We start from the raw sequence: 26,177 nt of genomic DNA on the forward strand, positions 1-26,177 counted from the left end.
TCTCACCTCTGCTTCCTTTGTTTCCCTTTTCTCTTACGTGACATTTCCAATTCCTGTTAAGTTGTCAACACGTCCTAGCAACACGTCCTTGCACTGTTCCTGTCTGTATATGTGCTCTTTTCCCATTCTTTCTCTTGTTTTTCATGTATAAAATCCAAATTCAGTAAAAATAAATTCCAGTATTCACATTTGTTTGCTGAGAACTCCCTGCGAAGACTGTGTGTGTGTGTGTGTGTGTGTGTGTGTGTGTGTGTTCATGTGTTCACTTAGCAAGCACTTAAGAGTGACCAATTTGAAAATTTGCAGTTGTTATTTGCAGTTGCTATTTGGAACACGCCTCCGGTGCTCCAGTCTCAGCTGATGTCAGTGTAATTTTACAGATCTCCTCAGACACTCAAGGACTCTCACAGCTTCAATTCACTTCAACCACCCACTCCCGTCCTCTCATCCTGCTTGGACAGGTGTCGTAACTCTGAACTCACCTTTCTTAGTACTTCCGAGTAGAAAGAACAAAAAACAAATGATAATAATAGTGCAGAACAAATTCACATGAACAAAGAGAGTGAGAGAGAGAGAGGAATAGAGAGAGTGAGAGAGGTAGAGGTAGAGAGCGAGAGAGAGAGAGAGAGAGAGAGAGAGAGAGAGAGAGGAAAAAAAAGTACCGTGCAGAGGTCTTTGTACTGCATCTTCTGGAACTTGGTGTCAGCGTTGCCAGCACACAGCTCCACGTAGCCCAGCACCACCTGGAACACAGTGTTGTGGATGGCCTGGGTGAAGTGCATGTGGAGCTGGTCCATCGCCGTCTGCAAAAGGAAGCAGGGGAGAACAAGGGGACAGTGAGGTAGATGGTAACGGCAGCTCTGTAGAACCAGGCATCACAATGCACTGAAACAGTTGAAACATTGGTGTTAAGTATTATTGTGTTACATGCTCCAAATGTAAAGCACTTTGAGCTGCATTCTGTGTATGAAAGGTGCTATACAAATAAAGCTTATAATAATACTACTACTAATAATAATAATTCAGAGTAACTGCAATTCAACTATGTTCAACTATTCACTTTTTTTAGCTTTGAACTATTCTAGGAAGCACCTCTACAATGTGTGTACTGCATGTCCTTTCTCTCTTTTTTTCTAAACTCACAGCAGACAGATTTAGCGTTCTTCTGATGATGGTGCATATCAAAAGGTTTCTTATGAGAGAACATGTGGGCAGTAACCAAGAGCTTTTATGTCTGATGAACAGAGACCATCCCTAAGAGGAATTTATCGCTAGCAGGTTTTTGAGGGTGTAGGAAGAGGCAGACATGGATGAGCGAGGAGGTGTATGTGTGTGTGTGGAATGTGTGTGTGTGTGTATGTGTATGTGTATGTGTGTGTGTGTGTTTGTGTGTGTGTGTGTGTGTGTGTGTGTGTGTGTGTGTGTGTGTGTGTGTGTGTGTGTGTGTGTGTGTGTGTGTGTGTCCTGCTAAGTCCTTCTGTTTAATCAGTGTGGTTATTTTAGATTCACCTCAGCCCTGAGAATCCTACACTGTAATCAATGTCTCTTTTCCACCTCTGGTTTAATGCAGCCATCTCAGGGGGCGGCCATTCTTTCCCTCCCATTACTTGTCTTTCAGGCATTCTTTTAAAATCACTGAGCCGCTGAACGCATTCACTAGGTCTGTCTTTTTCTATCTTCTCCCTCACTTCAGGTGACTAACACACACGCAGGCAGACACTCACACACGCACTCTCTCTCTCACACACACACACACACACACACCCATCTCACTGAGTCACCACCACCACCACTACCGAAGAGTGAGTAATCACGAGGCCAAGTTCTCAGACAGAACCAGCGTGACCCTACTGAGTCACCTTGGCGGTCGTTAAAGGTCGTCTAAGGCCCCGGGAGAGGTGTGAGGGTGGCTGAGCCGTTTGCTCCAGTGTGGCTGCCAGGCCAATGGAGGCTGAGTAGTAGACACCCGACGACTGGGTTGGGGTTTGGATGTGTATTTATAGACACAAATATAGGAGTTAGAGTGGCGACAGGGACGAGAGAGAGAGAGAGAGAGAGAGAGAGAGAGAGAGAGATTGAGACACAGAGAGGTACAGAGAAGTAAGGAAAAGGAGAGATGACTGATCAAGCTGAGAAAAGCAATCCCACTAAGAGACAGGTGGACGGGTGAGGAGGAAATGTGGAGTGACTGGGAGACTGGCCTGAGAGGTGAGGAGAGTGGGGAGGAGGTGGAGGAGAAGGGGAGGGGAGGAGAGGAGAGGAAGAGGGGAAGGAGGTAGAGGAGAGGAGGAGAGGAGAGGGGGAGGAGGGGAAGGAGGTAGAGGAGAGGGGGTGGTGGAGGAGAGGAGGAGAAAGGGAGGAGGTGGAGGGCTGGTGAGGAGGAGAAGCCTAGCAGAGTGACACACTAAGACACACACACAGGTAGACACACACACACACACACACACACACACACACACACACACACACACACACACACACACACACACACACACACACACACACACACACACACACACACACACACACACACACACACACACACACACACACACACACACACACACACACACACACACACACACACACACACACACACACACACACACACACACACACACACACACACACACACACACACACACACACACACACACACACACCACTGCTGGATAAGCCCTGACTCACTTAGAGGAGTTGATTAATTAAGAAACACTTCTGCTGAGCGGCAAGGGGAACATTCCAAAGGAGAGAGAGTATTGTGGAAAGGGAGAACAAGCATTACAGACAGAGAGAGAGAGAGAGAGAGAGGGGAAACGGTGAGAGTGAGTGGGAAGGCCGACAGAGGATCTCCTCCGTACAAGTTCATTAAGCTTCTCTCCTCCGCCCCCTCAAAACACACATGTGGCAAATTGAAAGAGGAAAATAAATCAACTAAAACAGCATGCAGACTACATCAGCACCCCCATCAAATGCCCCAAAACATGTTGTTTTCCTTTTTGTTTTGAATATGCTCCTTTTCTTGCTAGCGGGGCATTTGATTCAGTGACAACCAGGCAGAGATACTGGCAGCACAGGGAAATTGATGAATTACAGCTTCTGCTCCACCACAACAACATCAAAAACCTCCACAGGATGATAATTAAAAGTGTTATTAAAGTCAGCATGGAGAGAGACAGAGAGAGAGGGGGGGGAGAGAGGGGGAGAGAGAGAGAGTGAGAGAGAGAGAGAGGGAGAGAGACGACGAGAGAGGTTCTTATAAGTCTTAGTTGAAATCTGCAAGGTGCCATAAGTATCGTCTGGAGCAAAAAAACAGCGGCAGCGGCAAAAGCGAAGCACACAGCATGAAAGTTTGATGAGGGCCTGAGCTTGTTAGACTAACTGCAGATGGCACGGACAAAGCAGTATGCTTCTGGGTCTGTGGAGAGAAAGTCTCTGGTTTGTGTGTATGTGTGTATGTGTGTGTATGTGTGTGTGTGTGTGTGTGTGTGTGTGTGTATGTATGCTCAAGGGCAAGTCAGAGCTGAGCTTTTAGCTTTTGCTGACGCTGGGTCGACACGTGTGTGTGTGTGTGTGTGTGTGTGTACGTGTGTGTACGTGTGTGTGTCTGTGTGTCTGTGTGTGTGTGAAGACACGTCCCATCGATAGATCCTTGGATCTGAGAGCTTTCAGACTTTAACGACTGTGCAGTCTCAATATGGCAACCGTGACGCAACGCAGTCACTAAAATAACCCTGCGCTGACGTCTCTGTTGGTGAGAAGAGAGAGTTAGGAGAAGAAAAAGAGCCTAATCAGAGACGGAGTGCTGCCAAGCACGCACGGGCCCTTTCAGATCCTATTTTCCTCATTAAATTAAAGTGAAATCTCAGTGTCTGGCTCAAAGATGTCATCTGAGAAAATTGAATACTGTGCAGAACAGGCCTTGGTCCGAAAAAATAGTTGAAAAATACTATGTGTGTGTGTGTGTGTGTGTGTGTGTGTGTGTGTGTGTGTGTGTGTGTGTGTGTGTGTGTTTGTGTGTTTGTTTCTGTTCGAATGTCGGTCTGTCTGTAGTTGGGTGTGTTTATGTGTGTCAGCTGTGCTGCATCTCATTCCTGTTAGGAGCTCCATGAGGCTCAGAGACTGCCATAGGGGGTCATAGAATATTGATCAGAATGGGACATACATGTGGGACAGAGCTAGGTGGGACTGAGCTGCACTAAAGCTCTGCATGAATGAGCTGTGAGCAAGGCTGTGGGTGTGGGTGGTGTGGGTGGACACAGGAAAAAAGTATTGAACGTGCCTACTGAAATTTCTTCAATACTTTGTGGAAAAGCCTTTGTTTGTAAAGACAGCTTCAAGACATTTCCTGTATGACAAAACTTATTAGTCGCAGTATCAGGTGTGATTTTGGTCCATTGTTCTAAACAGATTCCAGATTCAAAGATCCCTGATCTTTAGTTCCAGATTACTTCCAGAACTGTTTAATTGAATTTAATTGAATTGGCTGCCTTCAAGTCTTTCTGGAGCTTTCTCCGAGTGGTCCTTGGCTCTTGGAATTGGCTATCCTTCTGACTCCCTGGTCAGAAATATTGCGAGGAGATCCTGTGCCCTGTGCCGGTTGATGATGCAGTGATGTTTCTTCCACTTGGAGATAATGGCTCCCATGCTGCTTACTGGAAGATTCTGAAGTTTTGAAATGCATCTGTAACCAGTTTCATTGATATGTTTTGCAACAATAAGGTTGCAAAGGTCTTGGGAGAGCTTTTTGCTTTTATCCATCATGAAATGTTTCTTGTGTGACACCTTGGTAATGAAAAACCTTTTTATAGCCCATTAATATGTAAGCTACTAACCAAGCTTATATTAATTTGCGCAGATAGAAAGGATAACTACTCTCTAACTACTTACAGATTCCAGCTCGTTCCTTCCCTTTCCTTAGTGCTTTTTCTTAGCGTGTTCAATACTTTTTCCCTGTGTTATTCCACATCATTACACATGACTCTACTTATGGAGTTGTTTGGATTTTTATGTGTGGATTACCTGAGTTATTACTAATGCCTGATGAAGATGTTGTGCCCCCTGTATTCCACTTTTCAAGGGCCCTCTTCTCCATTGCCCTATACTTCCCATTTTCCCCCCCAGTTTGACGCCCTTTAATCTGCTGAACCTTCTGCTCGTTTCCAAATATAAAAAAAAACTCTCTGCAACTCAACATTGGCCTGCCTGCCTCAGCTGCCTGTGAGGGGCTTTTCAGTTGTGCTGGATTACTGTTCACTGCAAAGCGACCCAAGGATGAGTGCAACTAACTTTAAGAAAAATCAACTACTGCTCAAACATAAAGAATTTAAAGGAGGTGATTTTTCACATAGATCTCCATTTCTCAACATCCTGCAAGTACCTCCACTCGGCAGCCATATTGCAACACTTTTTGGGCACTTATCGTGCATCTATTTCGGCAGAAATGCGTGTGCGTAAGGCTTCACGACACCAATCTTGCTCCAGCAGCGAGATCACAACAGATGATTGGCACGATGTCTTCACAGCACACCACATGATTGGCTCAATGTATTTTACAACACACCACATGATTGGCTCAATGTATTCACATGTCAACGTTTTGCCGCGGAAGGGTTGTGATATGTGTAGACAACTGCCATATTGGCGTTACAAACTAACCCCATGAATTACTATGGGGGATTTTTTGAGTGCTGTATCTCCTCATTAGAAAGTCTCTGGTAAAACTGGTTGTTCTATTTCCAGTTTCCTGCACAGCATGCTGGGAGACAGAGTTTTATATTGTTGAAACCTAGGTCTGTGGTAAGGCATGGAAGTTCACAGTGAAACTGTATAACCTGAACATGTATTTTGTAGGGCTGTAACGATTTACGATTCGAAACCGAAATCGCGACATTCATATCCACGATACTGTGTCGCGGTGTGAAAAGGCAGAATCATGACACACCCTTTCTAGTGTTTCACGCAGTGCTTTGCAGCTTATGCGGCTGCAAAAGCAACCCACAACTCCCGCTTTACTTATCGGTAGCCTACGTTGTCCAAAAACAAACAAATAAATAAATAATAATTTCATACCTCTCCTTGCTTTCATTGTAGACTATAGTGTGCAACTTTACCAAACAGTATAGAAGTAAACCCCCTCTCCTTGCCCTGCTCTCTCTCGCGCTCCCTCCCTCTCCTGCTCAATGAACACGCGCGACTTAAATAAAACATTCACAATCGTGAAAGCAAGGACGCATAGACGACTAGCTAAATTACTATTAAATCCGCTTAGCATCATTAGCATGCTGCACATATTTGTTTAAAACTCTTGCATTGGAGTTGACTGATCATCTCAATACCAACGTTTCCCAAAAGGGCCTGTCCCAAGGAGAACAAGTATTAGCCTACCTTGAAACTTAAACACACATGGGGAAACTGAACAGTCCAATCAGTAGACTATGATAGGCTAAGCTATATGCTACTTTGTTTACAATATTTCCAGGCTTCAACCAGACAGCTGAATTAAACAGGTAGAGTTGTAATAAAAAATAGTAGGCCTAGGCTATAGGCTAATCTGCATAAAGTGTGCTGTCATAAATATCAGTCCTTCAGAAAAATATTTTTATATCAGGATATAAAAATTATAGATATATTATATTGTAATCCTCTGTTTCTGTGTTCTAAGGGAGGCTATTAAAATATTATTTAATAAAATGTCTAGCCCCCCCCCCCCCCCCCCCCAAAAAAAAAAATCGAGATTCATATCGAACTGTGGGTCAAAAATTGTGATACAAACCGAATCGTGAGGTTGGTGTATCGTTACAGCCCTAGTATTTTGCCGTTTTGAAGTACGACAACCTCCGTTTCTTGAACTGGCAGTATTGAGAAGCATAAAACATGCCTGTGAAACTGTGAAATAGTTAAACTTGAAACTTGTTTACATTATTTTTTATGTTGCTAGTATGCTCTTTGTTAATAGTGTGTTTGCAGCACTAATATATTTTTATTTCATATTTATTTTTATGTTGATTATATATTGAATATTTAAGACTCAGAGTTGGTATTTATTTTTTAATGTTAAATTTTCAATAAATCGTGTGAAGTTTACAAGTGTTGTGCCTCCTCTTACTAGTATGATTTTTAGCATGCCAATTAAGGATAATACGATAGCATATCGGCCCTAAAAATCGGCCCAAAAAATCGTCAGGTCACATCGGCCATCGGCTGACTCCGACCGCTAAAAATCGGTATCGGCATCGGCTTTAGAAAAACCCAAATCGGTCGGTCTCTAACACACACACAGACACACACACACATAGACACAGACACACACACACACACACACACACACACAAGACAAACACAAGCATAAACCCATGCAAAGATACAAACACACTTTAACAGCATGGTGGAGGGACACTCTCCCCTCTGCAGTCAACGTCTAGAATGTGCTATTCCGTAAGACAGATTAACCCCTGTGGCTTTGACAGAGTGGCCCAGTAGCCATAGGTAACAGAGTGGAATTCTACTGGACCATATGTGTATACAGTAGTCTGTGTCTGGGACTGGTCGGGTGTTGCTGAAAGAAACAACAGGCTGTTCATTTAAGCACAAATAAACACAGAACAAATAATACCACTGCTGGAATAAAAAGTTACTGCGTCCTGTTATTCAGCATTCAGTGGGTTACCTGATGCCTATTTATGTGCAGTAACAAGGGAAAACGCCCCACTCTGATTCAACACAAGAAAGAGACGGAAGAGCAAAGGTTGGGTGTTTAAACTCTTCTCTTCCTGTTTGGGGACACGTGAAATCTAATTAGCAGTGGTGTGTGTCAAACACAGTCTGGATCAAAATACTGCAAAGGGCGACACGAGGGAGAGAACCAGCAACCTCTCTCTCACACACACACACACACACACACACGAGGAGGCAGTCCCAGAATTGCTCCAGCTCCAGTTCAAATAAGAATCCACAAATAATGGCGGCCATCAGCACAACCTCTGGCTTAAATGCTAAATGAATCCTCCTGCAATAGATATAGGCTAGAACGTGCTGTAGAATTGTGTAATGTTTAAAATAGCTGCCATTATTAAATTGCATGGATAGTTCATGGCGACTATAAATTGCATTACAACTTGTTGGCATTTCAGATGTGAGATGAGGTGCCAATTCATTATTTAACTGCTGCTGCTACCAGCTGTTATGAAGTCTACACCGGGAGAGGAATTATTCAACTTGTGTTATGATATTCAGTTATTAAACTTACGTTCATAAATGTGTTTATAATTAATAAATTGGAAAGAGCTTTATCCTCTCTAAACTATTTTCTGTGAGCAACCCTGGATACTCAATAAAATTGTATAAACACACACACACTAACACGTACACACAATATCTTTCTTACATTCAGACCAATTATCTCCCAGGCATAGACAAACTCATTCACATGCATACATCCATTATCCCTCTCTCTCTCAAACACACACATACAAACACAAACACACTGCAGTTTGTACAATACTCAGATAGCGTTCCTTTATCTGCTGGTGTAAAAAGGCTTGAAGAGACAAACGACTAGTGGGATGTGGGAGTTAAAGTTGTCTGAAGGTGAAGTTTAAGAAAACACGACGAGAGACAACAGACTGCTCGATTGCTGCGTCGAGAGACACCAACTTTTGCTCTCTCCTCCTCTTTCTGTTTTCACAATGCTTTGGGGAGCATCATAATAAAGAAAAATAAAAGACAATTCCCAAAGGTTTGACACTGATCCGGCAGGATCAATACACCAAAAAACAATTTCGGGCGAAACGCCAACTCTCCACTATCCCCGACGTGCCGAGGCAGCGAGGTTCAGTCTGAGAGCAGGCCACTGAGGCGGCTTTGCCCGAGTCTCTGCTTTCAAATTACAGCTTTTTGTGATTTTTAAAGGGGGAAAAGAAGGAAAAAAAAACACACACACACACAGACACAGACACAGACACAGACACAGACACAGACAGACACACACACACACAAAGACATTCTTACTGAGCGGACCACATTAGCACACGGATGACTCATCCCCACCAAGCCCCTTGAAGACAAGACAAAACAGTGCAGGAAGGAGAACGGGAGTGACAGGAATGGAAGATGTGTGAGAGGAATAAAGGGACGGAGAGGTTAACATGGTGGAGCTGGGGGGTGGGGGGGGTGGACTGCAAATGCCCTTTTTTGTCTATGACGTAGTCGTTGACAACGCCGTGACAGTGGCGGTGAATGTGGCTGCCGGTGAGTCACCCACCTGCGTTTTGCCCAGGAGAGTGTAGGCCAGCTGGACTTTGGTGTAGTGCGAGACGTCAAAGTGCTTGCAGGTCTTGGACAGGGCCACATCCAGCTGCTCCTGTAGAGGGAGATTAAAAGTGTCAGTCGAGGAAGGGGAAGCTTTGTGTGTGTGTGTGTGTGTGTGTGTGTGTGTGTGTGTGTGTGTGTGTGTGTGTGTGTGTGTGTGTGTGGATAAGGCTAGGGTTTTGCAGAGGGATTTGTAAGTGACTAATTAGGCGCTGTTGTCACACGTCAGGCCTGGCTAGCTTCATGGCTTAGCAGCTCTACACGCCGAGGCAGGGGAGGGCTGCCACTGTCAAGGTGAAAGTGTGCAACAGCTTTTTAATGGATCCTGCATTCCAGCATGTATACTAGAACTTCCGTCAAGGTTTTGAACCCATGTCGTAATATCCTCTAAAGACACTAAAATGTATGCATTATCTTACCGCATAGTGATCTTAATGTATGCATTATCTTACCGCATAGTGATCTTAATGTATGCATTATCTTACCGCATAGTGATCTTACACCGAATATTCAATACAAAATACTGATGACAGCATAGGACTCTTTTATTTCATAGTTTCAGGTAATCAGTGGCTTTGTTGTGGTGATGATCTTGATGAACAAGCAGAAAAGATGGAGAGCGAGAGCCAAAAGAAAGACAGAGGGCCAGATGTACTAACGCTTTTGCGCCCACTTCAGGCGTATTTGTTTCGCAACGTGCGTGTAAAATCATTGTGAGGTATGTACAAACAGGCCGCAAAGATATCAAAGCGCAAACTGCCTGTCGCGGGAGCTGAAAGGGGCACATTGCGTTGCATGTCATTGCATGTCATGCATATGCATTCATGGGAGGATCCAGAGGAAAGTGGGAGTTTAGCGTAAAGAGATGGGAGGGGAAGCGTAAATAGCGCCTAATTATGTATTACGCGGTATGTACAAAGACTGCTCCTGAAAGCGCACGTCTATTCTGCGCCTAAATACTTCCGCCTTGTAAAAGCAGGTGTTAATCCAAATTGCAGTTCAATGGGTCAATAAGAGAACCTTTCAAAGACAACAGAATCCCTATTTAGAACACCAGTTTTGTAAGTATTTGTAAAAGCAACCTTAACTTTTGTTGGCCTTTCGAATGTCTTACTTTCACTTTCACGTCATTCACTTAAACTTTCCTACTTGCTAGATTTGACCACTTTTCCATAGCCTACGTGCACAAGTAGTTTGAGTAAAACTACTGATCTTCATTATCTTCCTGCTTGTTGACATCTTATCATGTATGGTATTATGTCATGATCGCTAAACGTTTGATTCTTTTTAATGTTGTCATCAGTTAACTTCATTCAACTGCGCTTGTATGTAGGCTCTGCCATTAGTTGTGGACGTTCGTAAATTGCGTTTATGGGCGGAGAAAGACAGAGAAAGACGCAGTCTACACTATGGATTGAAGGTTTGATAAATATGACAGAAACTTGGGTCTGACAGCGTTCGCAATCTGCGGTGTGTCCATGACGCTGATAACGCTACGTTCGCAAATGTACGTACATCTGGCCCAGAGAGAGAAGATAGAAAGAAAGATATTTTTATTTTTTCTATTTTCTTTTCTACAGTATAGCACTATTGATGAAACGATTAATGTCCCTTTAGTAGCATTAACATTTATCTTTTTTTTTCCTTTCATTATTTAATTTTATCTTCATACCAATATTAATGTAAAGTTGATTATTAACATGTTATACCTGAAGCTGTGGTAACAATGACTTTATTCATTCATGCCAATAAAGCACCATTTGATTTGATTTGAGAGAGAAAGACAGAAGAACAGAAAGAGAGAGAGAGAGAGAGAGAGAGAGAGAGAGAGAGAGAGAGAGAGAGAGTGAGTGAGTGTGTGAGAGAGAGTGTTAGAGAGTGGAAGGTCGTAAATAAACATGATGTAGAGAGCCAGTGAGATCTCAAGAGGCTCAACAGGACACTGGCCACTGGCAGCCCGTCTGCCGGGCACTGAGCAAAGGCCTCCATGCAACCACTCTATCACCGGTACACATGGCTGACGGATAAAAAAAAACAGGCTGTCCGTGCAGTACTTCGGTTCTCCAGACAAACCTAGCAGACAACGGCATTATATCATTATTAACACCCTGCCTGTCACATGTCCACATTTTGGATTCTTTTGGATTAAAGTACAAACTGATTGTGATTCACTGTGTTCAATGTTGGCACTCGACCCACAACGGAAAGGATTTTAATGAGTTGAAGTAGAAAATGGGAAGGACTCCACTGGATGTGTGTGTGTGTGTATGTGTGTGTGTGTTTGTAAGAGAGATTGTGAGTGTGTGAGATTGTGAGTGTGTGAGTGAGTAAGTGTGTGAGTGAGTGTGTGAGGCTGAGTGAGTGTGTGTGTGTGTGTGTGTGTGTGTGTGTGTGTGTGTGTGTGTGTGTGTTTGTGTGTGTGGAGAAGGATATCGCTCCACACACTTAGGGCTCAATGCTAGCTGATAAACCATGAGAAGCCCAAAGCATGGGACCCACTCCTGGCCAGAGAACACTGGCTGGCATGGCTCACAGACAGATATGGCAGGAGGGAGTGAGAGGTATGGAAACTAAGAGGGGACTGAATATGACTAGTCAGTCGCACATCTTTCAGATCCACCCTGTCCAGTCAAATACCATCAGAGAAGCTGTGGCCATCATAATGGTTATGAATGTGCCTTGACCAACCACCTTAAATAAAGAGTTCTTATTCCTTTGCATGTGGTCCCTGCAGATGTATTTGAACTCCTTACATAACATTGCACATTCAATGTCATTCAAGGGTCGTTTAGGGTCATATTTATTAAACTGTGATAATACATGACAAAAATCCTACTTAGGAAAAGGTACCTGCTTAAGATCTCTCAGCGTGTAGCATTTTGCACACAAATAGACTAGCCACTTTGAAAAGTCATCAAGAGCACTTGAGTAGCTGAATCATGCCTTGATAGAAGCATTAAGTGGAACATGTTGTGAAATGATAAAGGGCCTAAAAGAACACTGACTGTGTGTGTGTGTGTTGTGTGTGTGTGTGTGTGTGTGTGTGTGTGTGTGTGTGTAGTGGCGGTCTAACTATTAAATTATTCCCCTTATTATCATGAACGCTTCAAGAGCATGCTACATTTTATTAATATTCTGAAGAAACCCAAGACAGAGTGGTTTCATACACACCACCTGAAATGTAGTATTTTGGGAAATGGGCGTTTGTGTGTGTGTGTGTGTGCGCTTGTGTGTGTGTGTGTGGAGTAAATTGAACATACCTCTATCTGCTCCAGCGTGTCCTGAAGCTTTGAATTCAACTCACTGCAGAGAAAGAGAAGAGATATTGTAACATTCATGCACATGGATGCTGGAACTGAAAAACTGTAAAATTCTGAGCAATCAGATTACCTTTTAACTGTGGGACAAACCCAACCAAGCAGAGACACACACACACACACACACACACACACACACACACACACACACACACACACACACACACACACACACACACACACACACACACACACACACACACACACACACACACACACACACACACACACACACACACACACACACACACACACACACACACACACACACACACACACACACACACACACAGAGAGAGAGAGAGAGAGCTTGTTTCACAAAGAGCTAGATAGCAGCTATTGTACGTCTGTTTACAAAGCAACCCAACTATTCGCTCCACTCCATTAAGCCCATCGACTGTGCGCTTGCACACACACACACACACACACACACACATACACAAACACACAGCCTTTCTCCACCAATGAATAGGGCCACCTGTAGCACAGGGAGAGCCACTGTTTCTCTGAACCCCCTACAGCAAGTGACATCTCTCTTCTGAGTACCACCACACAGCAGAGCTGGAGCCAAGCTTACATTTACAGTACCATGTACAACAACTCTCCATCGACGTGCTCAGTTGCGCAAGGTAGCGATTCGAGGGGACTCTAGAGGATTCTAGAGGACACTGAAGTGGTCCATTGTCCAGGGACAAGGTTTGCCCTTGGGACCAATGTTGTCCCTGCCAGCACATGGGTCCATAATAGAACGCTGGCCATGAGGGTAAAGGAAGGCCATGCCTTAGGCAGAGCAGCTGGGTGCAGATGCTAAGAGTCTCTTTCATACACATAGAACTGAGAGGGTTTATATTTTTTGGTTACTTTTTTCCCCTTCATTTTTGTTTTTTTCTTCTTCTCCCCCCAAACACAGCTTCTTTCTGACAAGAGGGAGCAAGCCAGCCGCCCTGACCCTGTCTGAGGATCACACAGAATGCATCAAATCTCCATTATAAGAAGCCCCATGCCGCTTAGCAGAGAAAAAAAGGAGAGAGAGAGAGAGAGAGAGAGAGAGAGATACTTGAAGCAAACCCTAGGTGCTTCCTTTCAATTACCAGTGTAATGTGGCTGGTCTGTGCAACAGGGAACAGCATGTAAAAAGCTAAAGAGCAGTGTGGAGTGGGAGGGGAGGAGATGAGCTGAGCTGAGAACCAAGCCACTGTTACAACTGAGGAGGGATGTTTGACCTTTCCGTGAATAAGACTACTGTTCCAAAAACGAAGAATTATCACGCGTATAGAGCTACTAAAAGGTAACAGATAACAGAGGTATCATCACACCATGGCGTGAGTCCTGCAGCCCTGTAGAAGAGACTTGCATGGCGCAGTGGAGTCTTTGGGGGACGGAAAAAGGAGGAGCCCCTACTCAACCCTGAAACGTTGCACAACACAAACAGCATGCACCACGCACAAAAAAAAACTCCGGCAGGATTTCCCACGATGCCGAGCGAAGTGGCTTCAGCATTCCCGTGTCGTCCGCCTCCGTCGTGACTGCTCGGGGCTCCCCCACACATGCTCTGGGAGGCATCTTGTAATCACGTTTTAATGAGTTTCTGCTACACCCACCCATCCCACCCCACCCCCACGCCCCAGGAAGGCCACGGAAGAAATGGAAAATTAATCATAACCGAACGTGACACATTTGTTTCCATGGCACTCCCGGCAATGACGAGGTGGAAGAGACAGAGAGAGAGAGAGAGAGAGGGTGCAACCAGTGGAAGTCTTTTGTTTTCGTTTTGCATCACCTCAGTGACAAACCCAACTCCCAATGGAGGAAAATAAACTTCTTCGCCCCCCCTCTCCCTTTCAACCCACCTCTACAGAGAGTCTGTTTGATTAAACAGAACTGATCTCTTACATTAGATTAGAACCATGTAGGCTGCTGACAGAGTGAAGACGCACAGTAGCTTGTGAACACACAGTATAAGTATATGTATAAGTATAAGTATATATACTCTTTTGATCCCGTGAGGGAAATTTGGTCTCTGCATTTATCCCAATCAGTGAATTAGTGAAACATACTCAGCACACGGTGAACACACAGTGAGGTGAAGCACACACTAATCCCGGCGCAGTGAGCTGCCTGCAACAACAGCGGCGCTCTGGGAGCAGTGAGGGGTTAGGTGCCTTGCTCAAGGGCACTTCAGCCGTGCCTACTGGTCGGGGTTCGAACCGGCAACCCTCCGGTTACAAGTCAGAAGCGCTAACCAGTAGGCCACGGCTGCCCCCAGACACTGATGCAAATGTTACATCTGCTGCAGCTAACTTTATTTAAGCATTGGCTAGCAAAGTTATGCATGGGCAAGACTCTAAACAACTGATTACGACTTTTGGGAAGGTTCCTCCATGGATCGTTTATATTTCAGTTAATATTTCCAATTCCAGTGGAACAATATTAGCACTCTGAAGTTTAAAAAAAAGATTAGCTTCAATGGACAGGGGAGGTAGAAACCTTACCCCAAATCAACTAACTGAATGAATAGCACCAAATCAGCTAACTTAATGAATATGTTTGTTTCATTAAGGCTTAACACACCTAAACGACACCCAAACATGGAAACACATCTGTGCCAAGTCAGACCTAGATCCATTCTGAAGTCGACAGCCATTTTGTAGTATTCAAGCAATGTCGCTCTATGAGGGGGGCTATGATGCAGGTGTGTGGCTAATAAATGTGTATAGGTAAGTCAGCCAGTAAATCCTTCGGTCCAGCCAATTCTTCTCGGTGAGGTCAGAGAGTAATTAACCGCAGCCCCGTCCTGAACGGGCGTGTAATTGAAGGCTCCATTACAGCCAGAGATTAGCAGGGAGAGATAAACGGCTTCCCTTACGACAGGCGGATTAGGCATAAATGGGCAGAGGGAAAGGCAATTACATAAAAAAGGGAAAAGAAACCCTTGATATGCAAAAGGTGGTTTTATCTGCGTGTCCAAAAGCTCACGCGGAAAAGCACGGGTGCAGTGGAGAACAGAAGTTTTCCTATGGCAAGCCAAGTCCAGAGAAGGCCAAGGTGATAGGTGCTGGCTTCATTTGTTCGTTCAGCATGATTCGAGCTTCTGGGTTCCCAGATTAGGCTTCAGTTAACAGTGCTGTGATGGCAGATCACAAATGGGACCGTAACAAAAGGGTAGCTGTAATTCTTTGTGAGTCTCTGTGATTCTATGAGTTCTCTGTCATTTTTTTTATCCTTCTATGGTAGGATGTTGGCAGATGGTTGGCCATCAAATAAATCCAATTCACAACTAAATGCATAACAAAACTATCACATTTAGTTGTTTATAATGACTAGTCTGTGTCTGCTCTTTGATATAAGGGTGTCAACATGATCACCAAAACATGGGAGAATTACAATAAATTCCATTTCATGTTCAACTGATAAACTGTTTAGATGATTGCAATATCAATGCTATGCAATCCTGCATACATCATTCAGTATTCTCAACAGTATTAGCTTTAGTGTTCTGACTACACTGTCAAAAACAAGAAAATAAACAAGAAGAACAAGAATACATTACTGTATGCAATCATTACACATTTGTGGAGAAAAAAAAAGCACTGACTTGAACAATATTGTATGAGCGCAACACACCTTGAGGTAGGCACCTTTGGTTAGTTTACTGTTCGCATTTATTGTGAAATAAAATGCGAAACAAACTCTGACAAACAGAACAGTCATGCCCATTTGGCCATGCAGTGCGAAACAACAGATGTTTTAGCCCATTGCGGGCTCACGCCTAGCGACAGCTCATCTATTGCAACTGCCAACTCTGAGACGCGCCACTGCCAGGTCCAACGTTCCACATCTGTTTACAGAGGTACTTAAGCCTTTATTTACAGTTGCAAGGACAGGAATTGGCAGCCAAAATTAAATGCCATTGTTTTACTGTGTTTTTAGCCCAGTGACACATTGAGATTGAGAAAGCAGTACTCACACACTGAAATGTAGCTCTATGTGCTTTTTTGTGAGTTGAGTGTGGACAGTTTTATTCAGTTTTTAAGAGAACCTAGCCGCTGGTCCATGCCCTGAGGGTATGGGCACATTAGAGCATCATTAGCCTTATTCAACGAGAGAATCCAATCTAAAAGCCTATTTAACATTGAGCCACCGTCTCCACCCCTCCTCCCGGTTAGAGGAAGAGAAATTGAAGGGCCACGGGAGGAATGTAAAGCAGGTAAGGGAGGAACCAGGCAGCCAACAACAGCAGCTTGGCTCCCCTGAACTTGGGGCCTGGCAGCCGGCCCATAAACCAGCGCACGCCTGGCCTCATTATGATGGTGCCCCACCAGGGAAAACAGCAGGGTAAGCTTCAGAAGCGGGACTTTTTTGGAGGGGTAGAAATGGTGGCGGTGGGTGGGGAGGGTCAGATGGAGCCAATAACTGCTGGATTCTTTTTTTTTCTTTTTTTTTTTTCTACTGCATGAATCAAATCGGAACACCGAGCAGTGCTTCTCCTGAGTCATCGCCCAAGGGAGCCTCTAACTACACTCCACGGAATCAACGACACAGGCGCCAGACAGTACACAGTTGTAGAGGCATAGATGTAGTAAACCAGAAGGCACGCGTCTCTAGCCCAGATTCCAAAACCTGGAAACACGTTTGGCTGCATTTTTTTTTTTTTAGGAGGGGGTGATTGTTCCTGAAACAATGGGCCTGGCAGCAGAGGGAGTTCGATTGGCAAAAAAAAAAAAAAGCCAACAACGTCATCCTGCCAGACGGTGAATGTCAGAGTCCTGCTGTTCGAATCCACCAAAGGCTCACTGTCTTCCACTTCCTGCACACACCTCCTTTTCTCCTTCACCTCCGGTCCTTTTTTCCTCTTCTCCTTTCTCTGCGTTGGCATGGTTCCCACTTCACCATCCTTGCTTTCAACCTCCCGTCAACCCCCTACCACCCACGAGAGCGTGACCTCCATCTCACACCTCAAGTTGATGGAGTGAAAAGAGACATTAGCAGATGGAAGCGGTACATGGTACACACTACATACCTGTTTCGGGGTTGAGAGACCACAGTGACTCTCTATCTCTGCTCTTCAAAAGCACAGAGAATCAAAAGGACAGTGTTCCTTGGTAAACCTTCTGACTCTACCCACTCTGGAGGGTCAGAGGATACAGGAGATGTCTGCAGGCTGGCACTTCCATGAGATTTCTGGTTTGACGGAAGAGACACTCGAAAGAGATTTTTTTTTTCCCTGAGACAATGTGTCTGAGCTCTTCGCCTATGATGCAAAACTTAGAAACTCTCCAAATCCTTTGGGGCTTCCCCTCCAGACTCCAGGCGGCTTACAGGGACAGAGTGCCTCCCCACTTCGGCGGGCGCTCAAGAAAAGAAAATGTACTTAAAGCAAAGTCTAAAGGAACATTCATCAAGTCTGCACAGTTTGATGCACAGTTGTAACCCTCTCAGAATGGAAAGGATTTAAAGTTGAAGTAGAAAATGGGAAGGACTTAACTGGCTGTGTGCAAGTGTGTGTGTGTGTGTGTGTGTGTGTGTGTGTGTGTGTGTGTGTGTGTGTGTGTGTGTGTGTGTGTGTGTGTAAGAGAGATTGTGATCTTTCAGATCCACCCTGTCCAGTCAAATACCATCAGAAAAGCTGTGGCCATCATAATGGTTATGAATGTGCCTTGGCCAACCACCTTGAATAAAGAGTTCTTATTCCTTTGCATGTGGTCTCTGCTGATGTATTTGAACTCCTTACATAACATTGTACATTCAATGTCATTCAAGGGTCGTTTAGGGTCATATTTATTTTGCACACAAATAGACTTGCCACCTTGAAAAGTCATCAAGAGCACTTGAGTAGCTGAATCATGCCTTGATAAAAGCATTAAGTGGTACATCTTATGAAATGGTAAGGGGCCTAAAAGAACACAGACTGTGTGTGTGTGTGTGTGTGTGTGTGTGTGTGTGTGTGTGTGTGTGTGTGTGTGTGTGTGTGTGTGTGTGTGTGTGTGTGTGTGTGTGTGTGTGTGTGTGTGTGTGTGTGTGTGTGTGCGTGTGCGTGTGCGTGTGCGTGTGCGTGTGCGTGTGCGTGTGCGTGTGCGTGTGCGTGTGTGTGTGCCATCCTCCAGCATCCTATTTGAATATAATATGAATAATTGTTAATTAATCCAATCTAAGGTTTAAATTGTATTGCAAAAGCCTGTATTTGAACTCTTTCGCTTTAGTCCTATTAAAGCATTGTTGGTGCATGAGTGTCTATTGTTGATGATTTGCTGAAGTTGTGTAATGTTCAGCTTGTTCGCATCCCATTTACAGAGGTAGTACAGTGCACACACTCGATGAACAGCTCGAGGACGACAGGAGAATTGAGCTAAATTTGAAAAAATGTGTTGTGGCTTATAATTAAGTCTATGTCTTCAAGGACCTGGCCAGTACATATCAACTCCATAAAATGCTTTAGAATGAAGAGCAAAGTCCAGACTCAAAGGTGTATGAGCACGGTGGATTATTGAAAAAACAAAGTGCACTTCACTCTCCTCTCTTTCGGGGCTGCAAAGTGAGTCACAGTGAAAGCCGGCACAAGATGGTTGTTTGGGCAGGTTTCAATGCTGTATGAAAATGATCCACTTTAACACAAAACATGGTGCTTCAATCAAGTGCTCTTTCTCATCAACAACAACCTTCGGGAAACATCTGAGAGGGAAAACCAGATACAGCAGCCTGACTCACCGCATACAAACAAATAATAGACGCATTCATCGAGCGCGAATAGCGCTTTAGACTAGTAAGGCTTGGCCAATTATGAATGCTGCTCTGGGGCCAAGATTTTTTTTTTTTTTTTTTACAGGAGACAGACATTTTAATTCCACAAAGTCCATCCATTCATCCATTCTTGTCAGTGCCAAGTCCAATTTTGGATTAAAAAGTCAATACCAGCTCCTGGCACTGTGGCCTTCATGTCGGCATCTCTCACATACCTGATACAGCTGTAGTGTTTGAACGTGCTGGCCGCCTTTTGACATTCCAGACACAACTGGATAGCACCTGGATAATCTTCCTCCTACACACGCCATAAAAGAAAGAGAAGAGACAGAGAGGAAGAACAACAGAGGAGAGGCAAGGAGAGAAACAGAGAAACATAAAAGGCAAAACATGAGAAGTGTCAGAGCTACTGAGACTTTACACAGGATTTGAGAGTAGAACCCGACATCTACCAGTCATGGTGGTTTCTACTCTATAAAAAGCCACCATGCAGTTTGTTTAACACCTACATTTTAATAGCATTTGTGAATCCCTTTTAAACCTGCCTGCAAACAAAAGCCTTTGAAACTGGACGTGCCTCCAGCTAGACTGAGGCAAGCTTCCTCTTAACATTCGCTACCACAGAGCAGAGAGTAAATGTCCTCAAGTGCCGTTTGACCTATGTTGCCTCCTGCCCTCAAATCCACTATTATGGACATGGAGCTGTTGAGTTGGGGGGTGGGGACTTACCTCCAGCATCTCACTAAGCCTCACGTCCGTCCTTTGCTGTGAAAAACAAAGGAAAACAAAACATACAGTTAGCTGACTCATGCCCAGGTTAACAGGGGGGAATACAACAATAGATTGCACCACTACAAAAAGCAATTCAGGGTAGATATCTATGTATCTGATTTCTTAATAATTTTTCTTTCAGATTTGTTTCTCTTTAATCATCCTTAATGACTTTCTCCGGTTAGCAGCAGTGTCCAGTTCTGCATGCCGAGAAAATTGGGGCACAGGAAGAAGGATCCTACCAGGGTCTTTATGGTCCTCAGCGACTTGAGTAAGCCGGTCAGCAGTTGCCTCCTCCTCTGGTTGGCTAGGAGCCCAAGACTGGCCTCAGTGAAGCCCTCTTTAGAAAAGCTCAGCTGCCTACAATCAACAGCAAAACCAATAGAGATTAATTTCAGTCACACCTGGAACATCAACGATTGATGATGTATGTCCTGAAAAAAGACACATTTATCTACATCTGCACATAATCATTGGAACATATTTCATTAATTCTGACAACCCTACAGATCTAATATATGACATTACAATGCATTTGGCATGTTCTTCGGGTAACAGGACCATTTTTACCATGCTATGAGATTCTCTCCTAATATCTATCTATAATATGAGAAATGTGTTCTTTTCAAGAGTCTGACAGACTTGGATGGGTGTATTTCTGAAGACTCAAGAGAGTGCAGTGTCAACTGTGAAGCTATTTGGGTGTGAAATGCTACAGCTATCATTAAAACACAACATTTAATTATCAAGTCTTGACTTGAACAAAATGGCCAACAACTTCAGAAGCGGTGTGCCAGCAGCCACAAAAACACATTTTGCATATCTTGACCTCTCCAACATGACAACTGACTCCAGATTGCAGTGTGCCGGCAGGTTAATTTTGTATGGCCACTGCACTAGTTATAACAAGAAATAACAAAGAAATTGGTCTCTGAAACATCAAAAAGAAGTTTCGATTTTCAAAAAGAAGAACATTACGTGTTTCGGTCCATATATAGTCTATACTGTCGTCCCTTCACCAAGAACACTGTTACCTCTCAGAATCACCTCCCAGAATGAAAGAATGTGAGTGCAGCGTTGAGAGGTCTGAAATTTAACTTTGACATTGGTACAGTTTGGCCCAGTGTCTCCACTCTTGGGGCTGTGGGCTGTCCTACAGATCAGAGTGCCGCTGCCTCAAACCCTCACTCACCTCCTGGCATTGGTGCAGATGACTGCGGCCAGCTGCAGGTTGGTCTGCAGTGACGTCACTCTCTCCAGCTCCTGGAATATAAAACAAACACACAAACACACATTGGACACTGCGGTGCGAATGCATTCTCACATTCTTTCGAGCAGAACCCCACATGCACCAAATAATGGAACATTGTGTGGTGAGGAGTGAAGTACCTTCAGAGCAAATCATTCTTCATTTCAGAAGGAAAAAAAAGCTTTCACCCCGCACAGAGCTGCTTCTCTCATTTTCAGAGAGGTTTGAGTCCTTTGCCTGGGACCCTAGTCATTAACGAGTTCAGTGAGAGTACATCTCGTCACAGGGCTCTGGTTCTCAGTGACCCATGTCAACCCGTATACCCATTTTCTTTTGCCGACAATACAAACTGGAACATGGCATGCCAGTGAATTCATTCCTCCTTATTTTGTTCGCCTCCTTTGACTTTCTAAAAGAGAGAGTGGCTGGGGATGCTTTTAAGCAAAAAAGGCAGCTCTTTACGTTTGGGGGAACCTCTGACACCTTGCAGAGATGGAACATGCCCCAAGTGCAACTTCGCAAGCTACTGAGCTAATCGCCCGAGTGACAAATTTCTCTCCAATCCACCCATCCCCTCCTCTCTTCTTCCCTCTCTTTATTTCATTCTTTCTTTCTTTCTCTCGCGCTCATGAAGAGCCAGCTGTCACAGCCCGGGGTCTGAGAGCATGCTGGGTGACCCCGTCATAGGACACACAGCCACTAAGCCACGAGGAACAGTGAGTGCACAAAGAGGAAAACAGGAAAGTGCCACGATAAAATCACTATTTGTCGAGCGAATACGAGGTGGAGAAAATCAATGCCACGGTGAACAGGCAGCAAATCGGCAACAAAAGATCCTTTCTTCCCCCAACATCTTCCGCCAACAAGGAGGATCTTTCAAATGCCTTAGCTTTAGTCCTCACTGTCTTTTTGGGAATAGAGCAACACCAGACGTGGAAAAAGTGAACCTATTCACAATCCATCTTGAATAGGCCATAAACGACATGTTGAAAATGCAAATAAAAAAGGAACAAACTACCGATGAGAATGCTGGCGTGTGTTCGTAAGAGGATCACTCAACCACGGGCCAGAAAAATTAGGACAAGACAGGAGAACATATTTCAGCTGAAAAATACAAGAGCATTAAAAATTAGTTTAAATCACGGCGTGGAGACTCGAGGTTAACAGGAGGGCGCGGGTGGACTGCGTTGGCTGTTTGACACGGCTTTACTCTCTCAAAACCCTTGAGTTTTTCAAAGCATCCTCAGAACAAACAGTGCACACCCTGAATCTCCCACAAGTACCCTTGGAAGCGCCCTTTCCGTGGCCCCTTAGTGAGTCATAGCAGTGGGCACACAGTAGGGAGTGAGAAGTGCAGGATGTAGATTAAGACACAGGGAAGCCAAGGAAAGGGAATTGAATTGTGGTCTCACAGAGCCAACGAATTCAGTGAGTCCGGGACTTGGTGGAAAAAAGGATGGCCGTGGAACAGAGCTATAGATTACCTCCATGATGTATTTATGGCTTTACATGAGCCATAGATAGATATACTTTATTGATCCCTAGGGGAAATTCAAGAAAGCCATGCATGGGCATGTGCCTTACAACTTACACAGTCAGATCAGCTGCCAGTCAGGCAAACATTAGTGTAAAAAATGGGCAAAGAGGGCAGGAGGGCACCATGCCCTGCACTTGACAACCACCCCAGGATGCCATTCCACTGCGATTCATTAATAGTCCACTACCTTTCCATTACCCCAGCATGTCTTTGTCATTGCAAGTATCCCAAAGTTCCAGTCCCATTCCAAATTAGGAAAGCTTGAAGGGTTACTTGGAACCCCAAGAACTAATATCCCTTCCAGATACAGTGCTGTGGATGGGCTTGATTAAAAAAAAAAAAAAAATCCAGCAAACTATTCTGCTATAAATCCCTTGCATTTCTAAGGAGTCACAAGTCATATGTCAAGGTCATCCTCTCTAGTATATAGTCACTGGGGAGTTCCCCTGGGTGTTTTATATTCATGCACCTCACTGTTACCCTCCTGACTTTGACGCATTGTCTATGCATTGGATATTGGTCAGGCAAACTATAAAATGCAACTCTCCAGGAGAGACTTAACCAACATGGTGCTCTCTAAGGAAAAGGGACACAAGAGCATTTGTGTGTGCATGTGTGTATGGATTTGAAAAAAAAATGTCCAACCACTTCCATCAGGGTCAATATCCAAAGTGTAATGGCCAAGCGTGTTAAGGTGGCACAATGAGAACCTTTCAACGCCATTTTAATAGTAAAAGGTTCCCAGAACAGGAGCATCTGTGGCCAGTTAAATAAATAGATAAATAAATAAACCATGGGCCGGGACCATTTCATTTCTCTTCATTGTTACCTGACAGGGTCTCTGGCCATGATTCATTAGGACTCTCACCTGCTGGGCCAGTGTGCAATCTCCTCTCACTGACAGGCAGTTAGGTACCGGCAAGTTTGGCCACTCAATTATACGTCCTCCCCTCTAACTCCGATAAGCCGATAAGTATCTGGATACCGTGAGGGATAGAGAAAGGCCACCTACAAGATGGCCGCACTAGGTCCTCCGCCTCCAATTGTTTTTGATGGATCCATCTCATTCCTGTCCATTCCAGTCAATCGCTTCATTTATTAAAGACATGTTTCACAATGCACAGAGTCGCCGATTGATAATGAGCTGGCAAAACATCGCTTGAGGAAGTGGAGTCAATTCTGTCTAATGATCATGTGAGACAAATGGGAATGGCATAGTTTTATTTTCGTCTACTGTTCCTGAACGCACGTAGGTGCACACATAATCACTATTATTACCTCTCATCAAGGCTGAGATTGCTTTCAGACTGGTAGAGATGGAGACCAGCACTGGGGCTTGAGTTTGCCTTGAGGCTTGACAGGCACTGTGATACCTTTCAGGGGAAATACACTAGCTCTTTTCCTCACATTATCTGTCTTCCTTTCAAATACACAATTACCGAAATTTGGCATAAGCCACAGGTAAGGTCAATGCCCATCAATGGTATCAGAGGAAGTGGAGAACATCTAAGAGGGAGAGAGAGAAAGAAAGATAGAGAGGGTGGGCAGGTGGTTGTTATCTAAAGCTCTTTTTGTCATGCACTCTATAAGACAGGAGGTTGAAGAGAATTTCGAGTGGCATCAGAGCTGGACAGCTTTTTGAAGCGAGTCAACACACTGACACACCTAATCTCAGCAAATCCGCTCATATATCTACCTAATTAATCGCACGACTTCACGGCGCTCTGGTTGCTAATTTTTAGACTGACGCAATCGCCAGACCTTCCCCTGGCTCATGGGACACCTCGGAAAAGGCTAATCGAGCCACTCCATGACTCGGGAGTCCCCGACGCCAAGAGGCTTTACGTATAGCCTGAACGTGGTGAATCCCACCGTAGCCGTGATCAAAGCTTAGCGCACAACAGACGGCTAAGTTGCGCGTGTTAGTGTGTGTGCGACTGAGAAGAAAACATTCTGAAAGTGATCCTATTAGTGATCTGAGGGAAGGTAGCCGCAGGCAAAAGAGCAGAGACATCCCGCTCCCTTTCTTCTCCACTCCCTTTGATGATCCCGGGGAAAAAGGCTGAAGAAATATGGAGGAAGTGATCGCTTGAAGTAAAAAAAAAAAAAAAATGTCAAAAATTATAGGTAGGGAAACAGACCATTACCGACATGCTAATCAGACACGGTGTACGTCATGAATACAAAGAGAATGATTTACAGCGTTTATTAAAATGAGCTATAAAAAGCCATTGTTATCGGGCGTGTGTGTGGTGGAGTGGGGGCGGTGATCAGCCATTATATTGGGTAGGTAAAAACAGTAAGAACATATTGCCATGGAGACAAAAACATGTGTGAAAGAGCTTCAGGATTAGCAGCACCAGAACACAGAAAATCCCTTCAGTCCATTTCTAGATAAGAGAGAGAGACAGAGAGAGACAGAGAGAGAGAGAGAGAGAGAGACGGGAGAAATGTGTACGCATTTTTGTAAATGTGACCCTGACGCAAATGCTTTGGTGCAGACGGGCAGCCCAGCTGGTGTAGGCTGTTGATGAGATGGTCTGATTTAATGGAGGCAGAACACTTAGTGTCGCTGCATCCCTTGCAGGTGACCATGTGTTGGACTGTGTGTGTGTGTGTGTGTGTGTGGTAAGTGGAAGAGAGAGAGAGAGTTGATATAGGATCAGAGAGATTACTTACCTTAACATAGGAGGGCTGCTTCTCCAAGATGAGATCAGCAACTTTTTTGGAGACCTATATAAAAAATAAAAAAACAAGGTCAAAAGGTAATTTCAGAAACATAGGACAAACTGTCAACTATGCACAGCTGGGAATCCTAGCATTTCCCACTGTCCTGGAGGGAGAATTGACTGGAGGACTGGAGCATCCTCCAGGCCCTAAAATCTGATCATCCACCATAATTTTCCTACACCAGCGCTGAAGGGGATTTGAATGCAAATTTATATTCTCTAAAGGGCTTGCGCTATGAATGCTAAGTGTCTGTTCAAGCACTTGAAAACAAATTTCAACAACCAAACACTGATTTGTGAGATAGAAAACCGCTGGAAATGCTGTGGTCACTCTTAGTGAGAACCAACACATGGGCTAAAAACACACATAGATGTACCTTGGCAGTATGAGAGCATTTATGGACAGTGCGTGTCACATACCAACTCCAACACACACCTAAGTGAATCCTTCAGAGGACACAGGAGTGACCAAGGCAAAGACAGGCCCCTTCTGAGGCTCCTAAATGACATTTCAGTTTCCATGTGGA

General features: G+C 44.3%; 1 protein-coding gene across 1 annotated transcript in view; it reads right to left on the reverse strand.

The window, feature by feature from the left end:
• Window positions 1-26,177, reverse strand: part of vps50 (VPS50 subunit of EARP/GARPII complex) — a 138,578-nt gene that overhangs the window by 88,563 nt on the left and 23,838 nt on the right. The window contains exons 5-12 of the mRNA XM_076301733.1: window positions 25,601-25,654; window positions 21,328-21,398; window positions 20,378-20,495; window positions 20,094-20,129; window positions 19,580-19,662; window positions 12,570-12,612; window positions 9,263-9,361; window positions 663-803 (exon numbers count right to left, since the gene is read on the reverse strand). Of these exons, the coding sequence (XP_076157848.1) occupies window positions 663-803; window positions 9,263-9,361; window positions 12,570-12,612; window positions 19,580-19,662; window positions 20,094-20,129; window positions 20,378-20,495; window positions 21,328-21,398; window positions 25,601-25,654 (645 nt within the window). The remainder of the gene's footprint in view (window positions 1-662; window positions 804-9,262; window positions 9,362-12,569; window positions 12,613-19,579; window positions 19,663-20,093; window positions 20,130-20,377; window positions 20,496-21,327; window positions 21,399-25,600; window positions 25,655-26,177) is intronic.

Source organism: Alosa pseudoharengus, unplaced genomic scaffold (assembly GCF_046254945.1).
Source record: "Alosa pseudoharengus isolate Yale_2024_CS ecotype anadromous, Long Island Sound unplaced genomic scaffold, YU_APseudo_1.1 YU_APseudo_1.1_scf_23, whole genome shotgun sequence".
In the NCBI taxonomy this organism is placed as follows: domain Eukaryota; kingdom Metazoa; phylum Chordata; class Actinopteri; order Clupeiformes; family Clupeidae; genus Alosa; species Alosa pseudoharengus.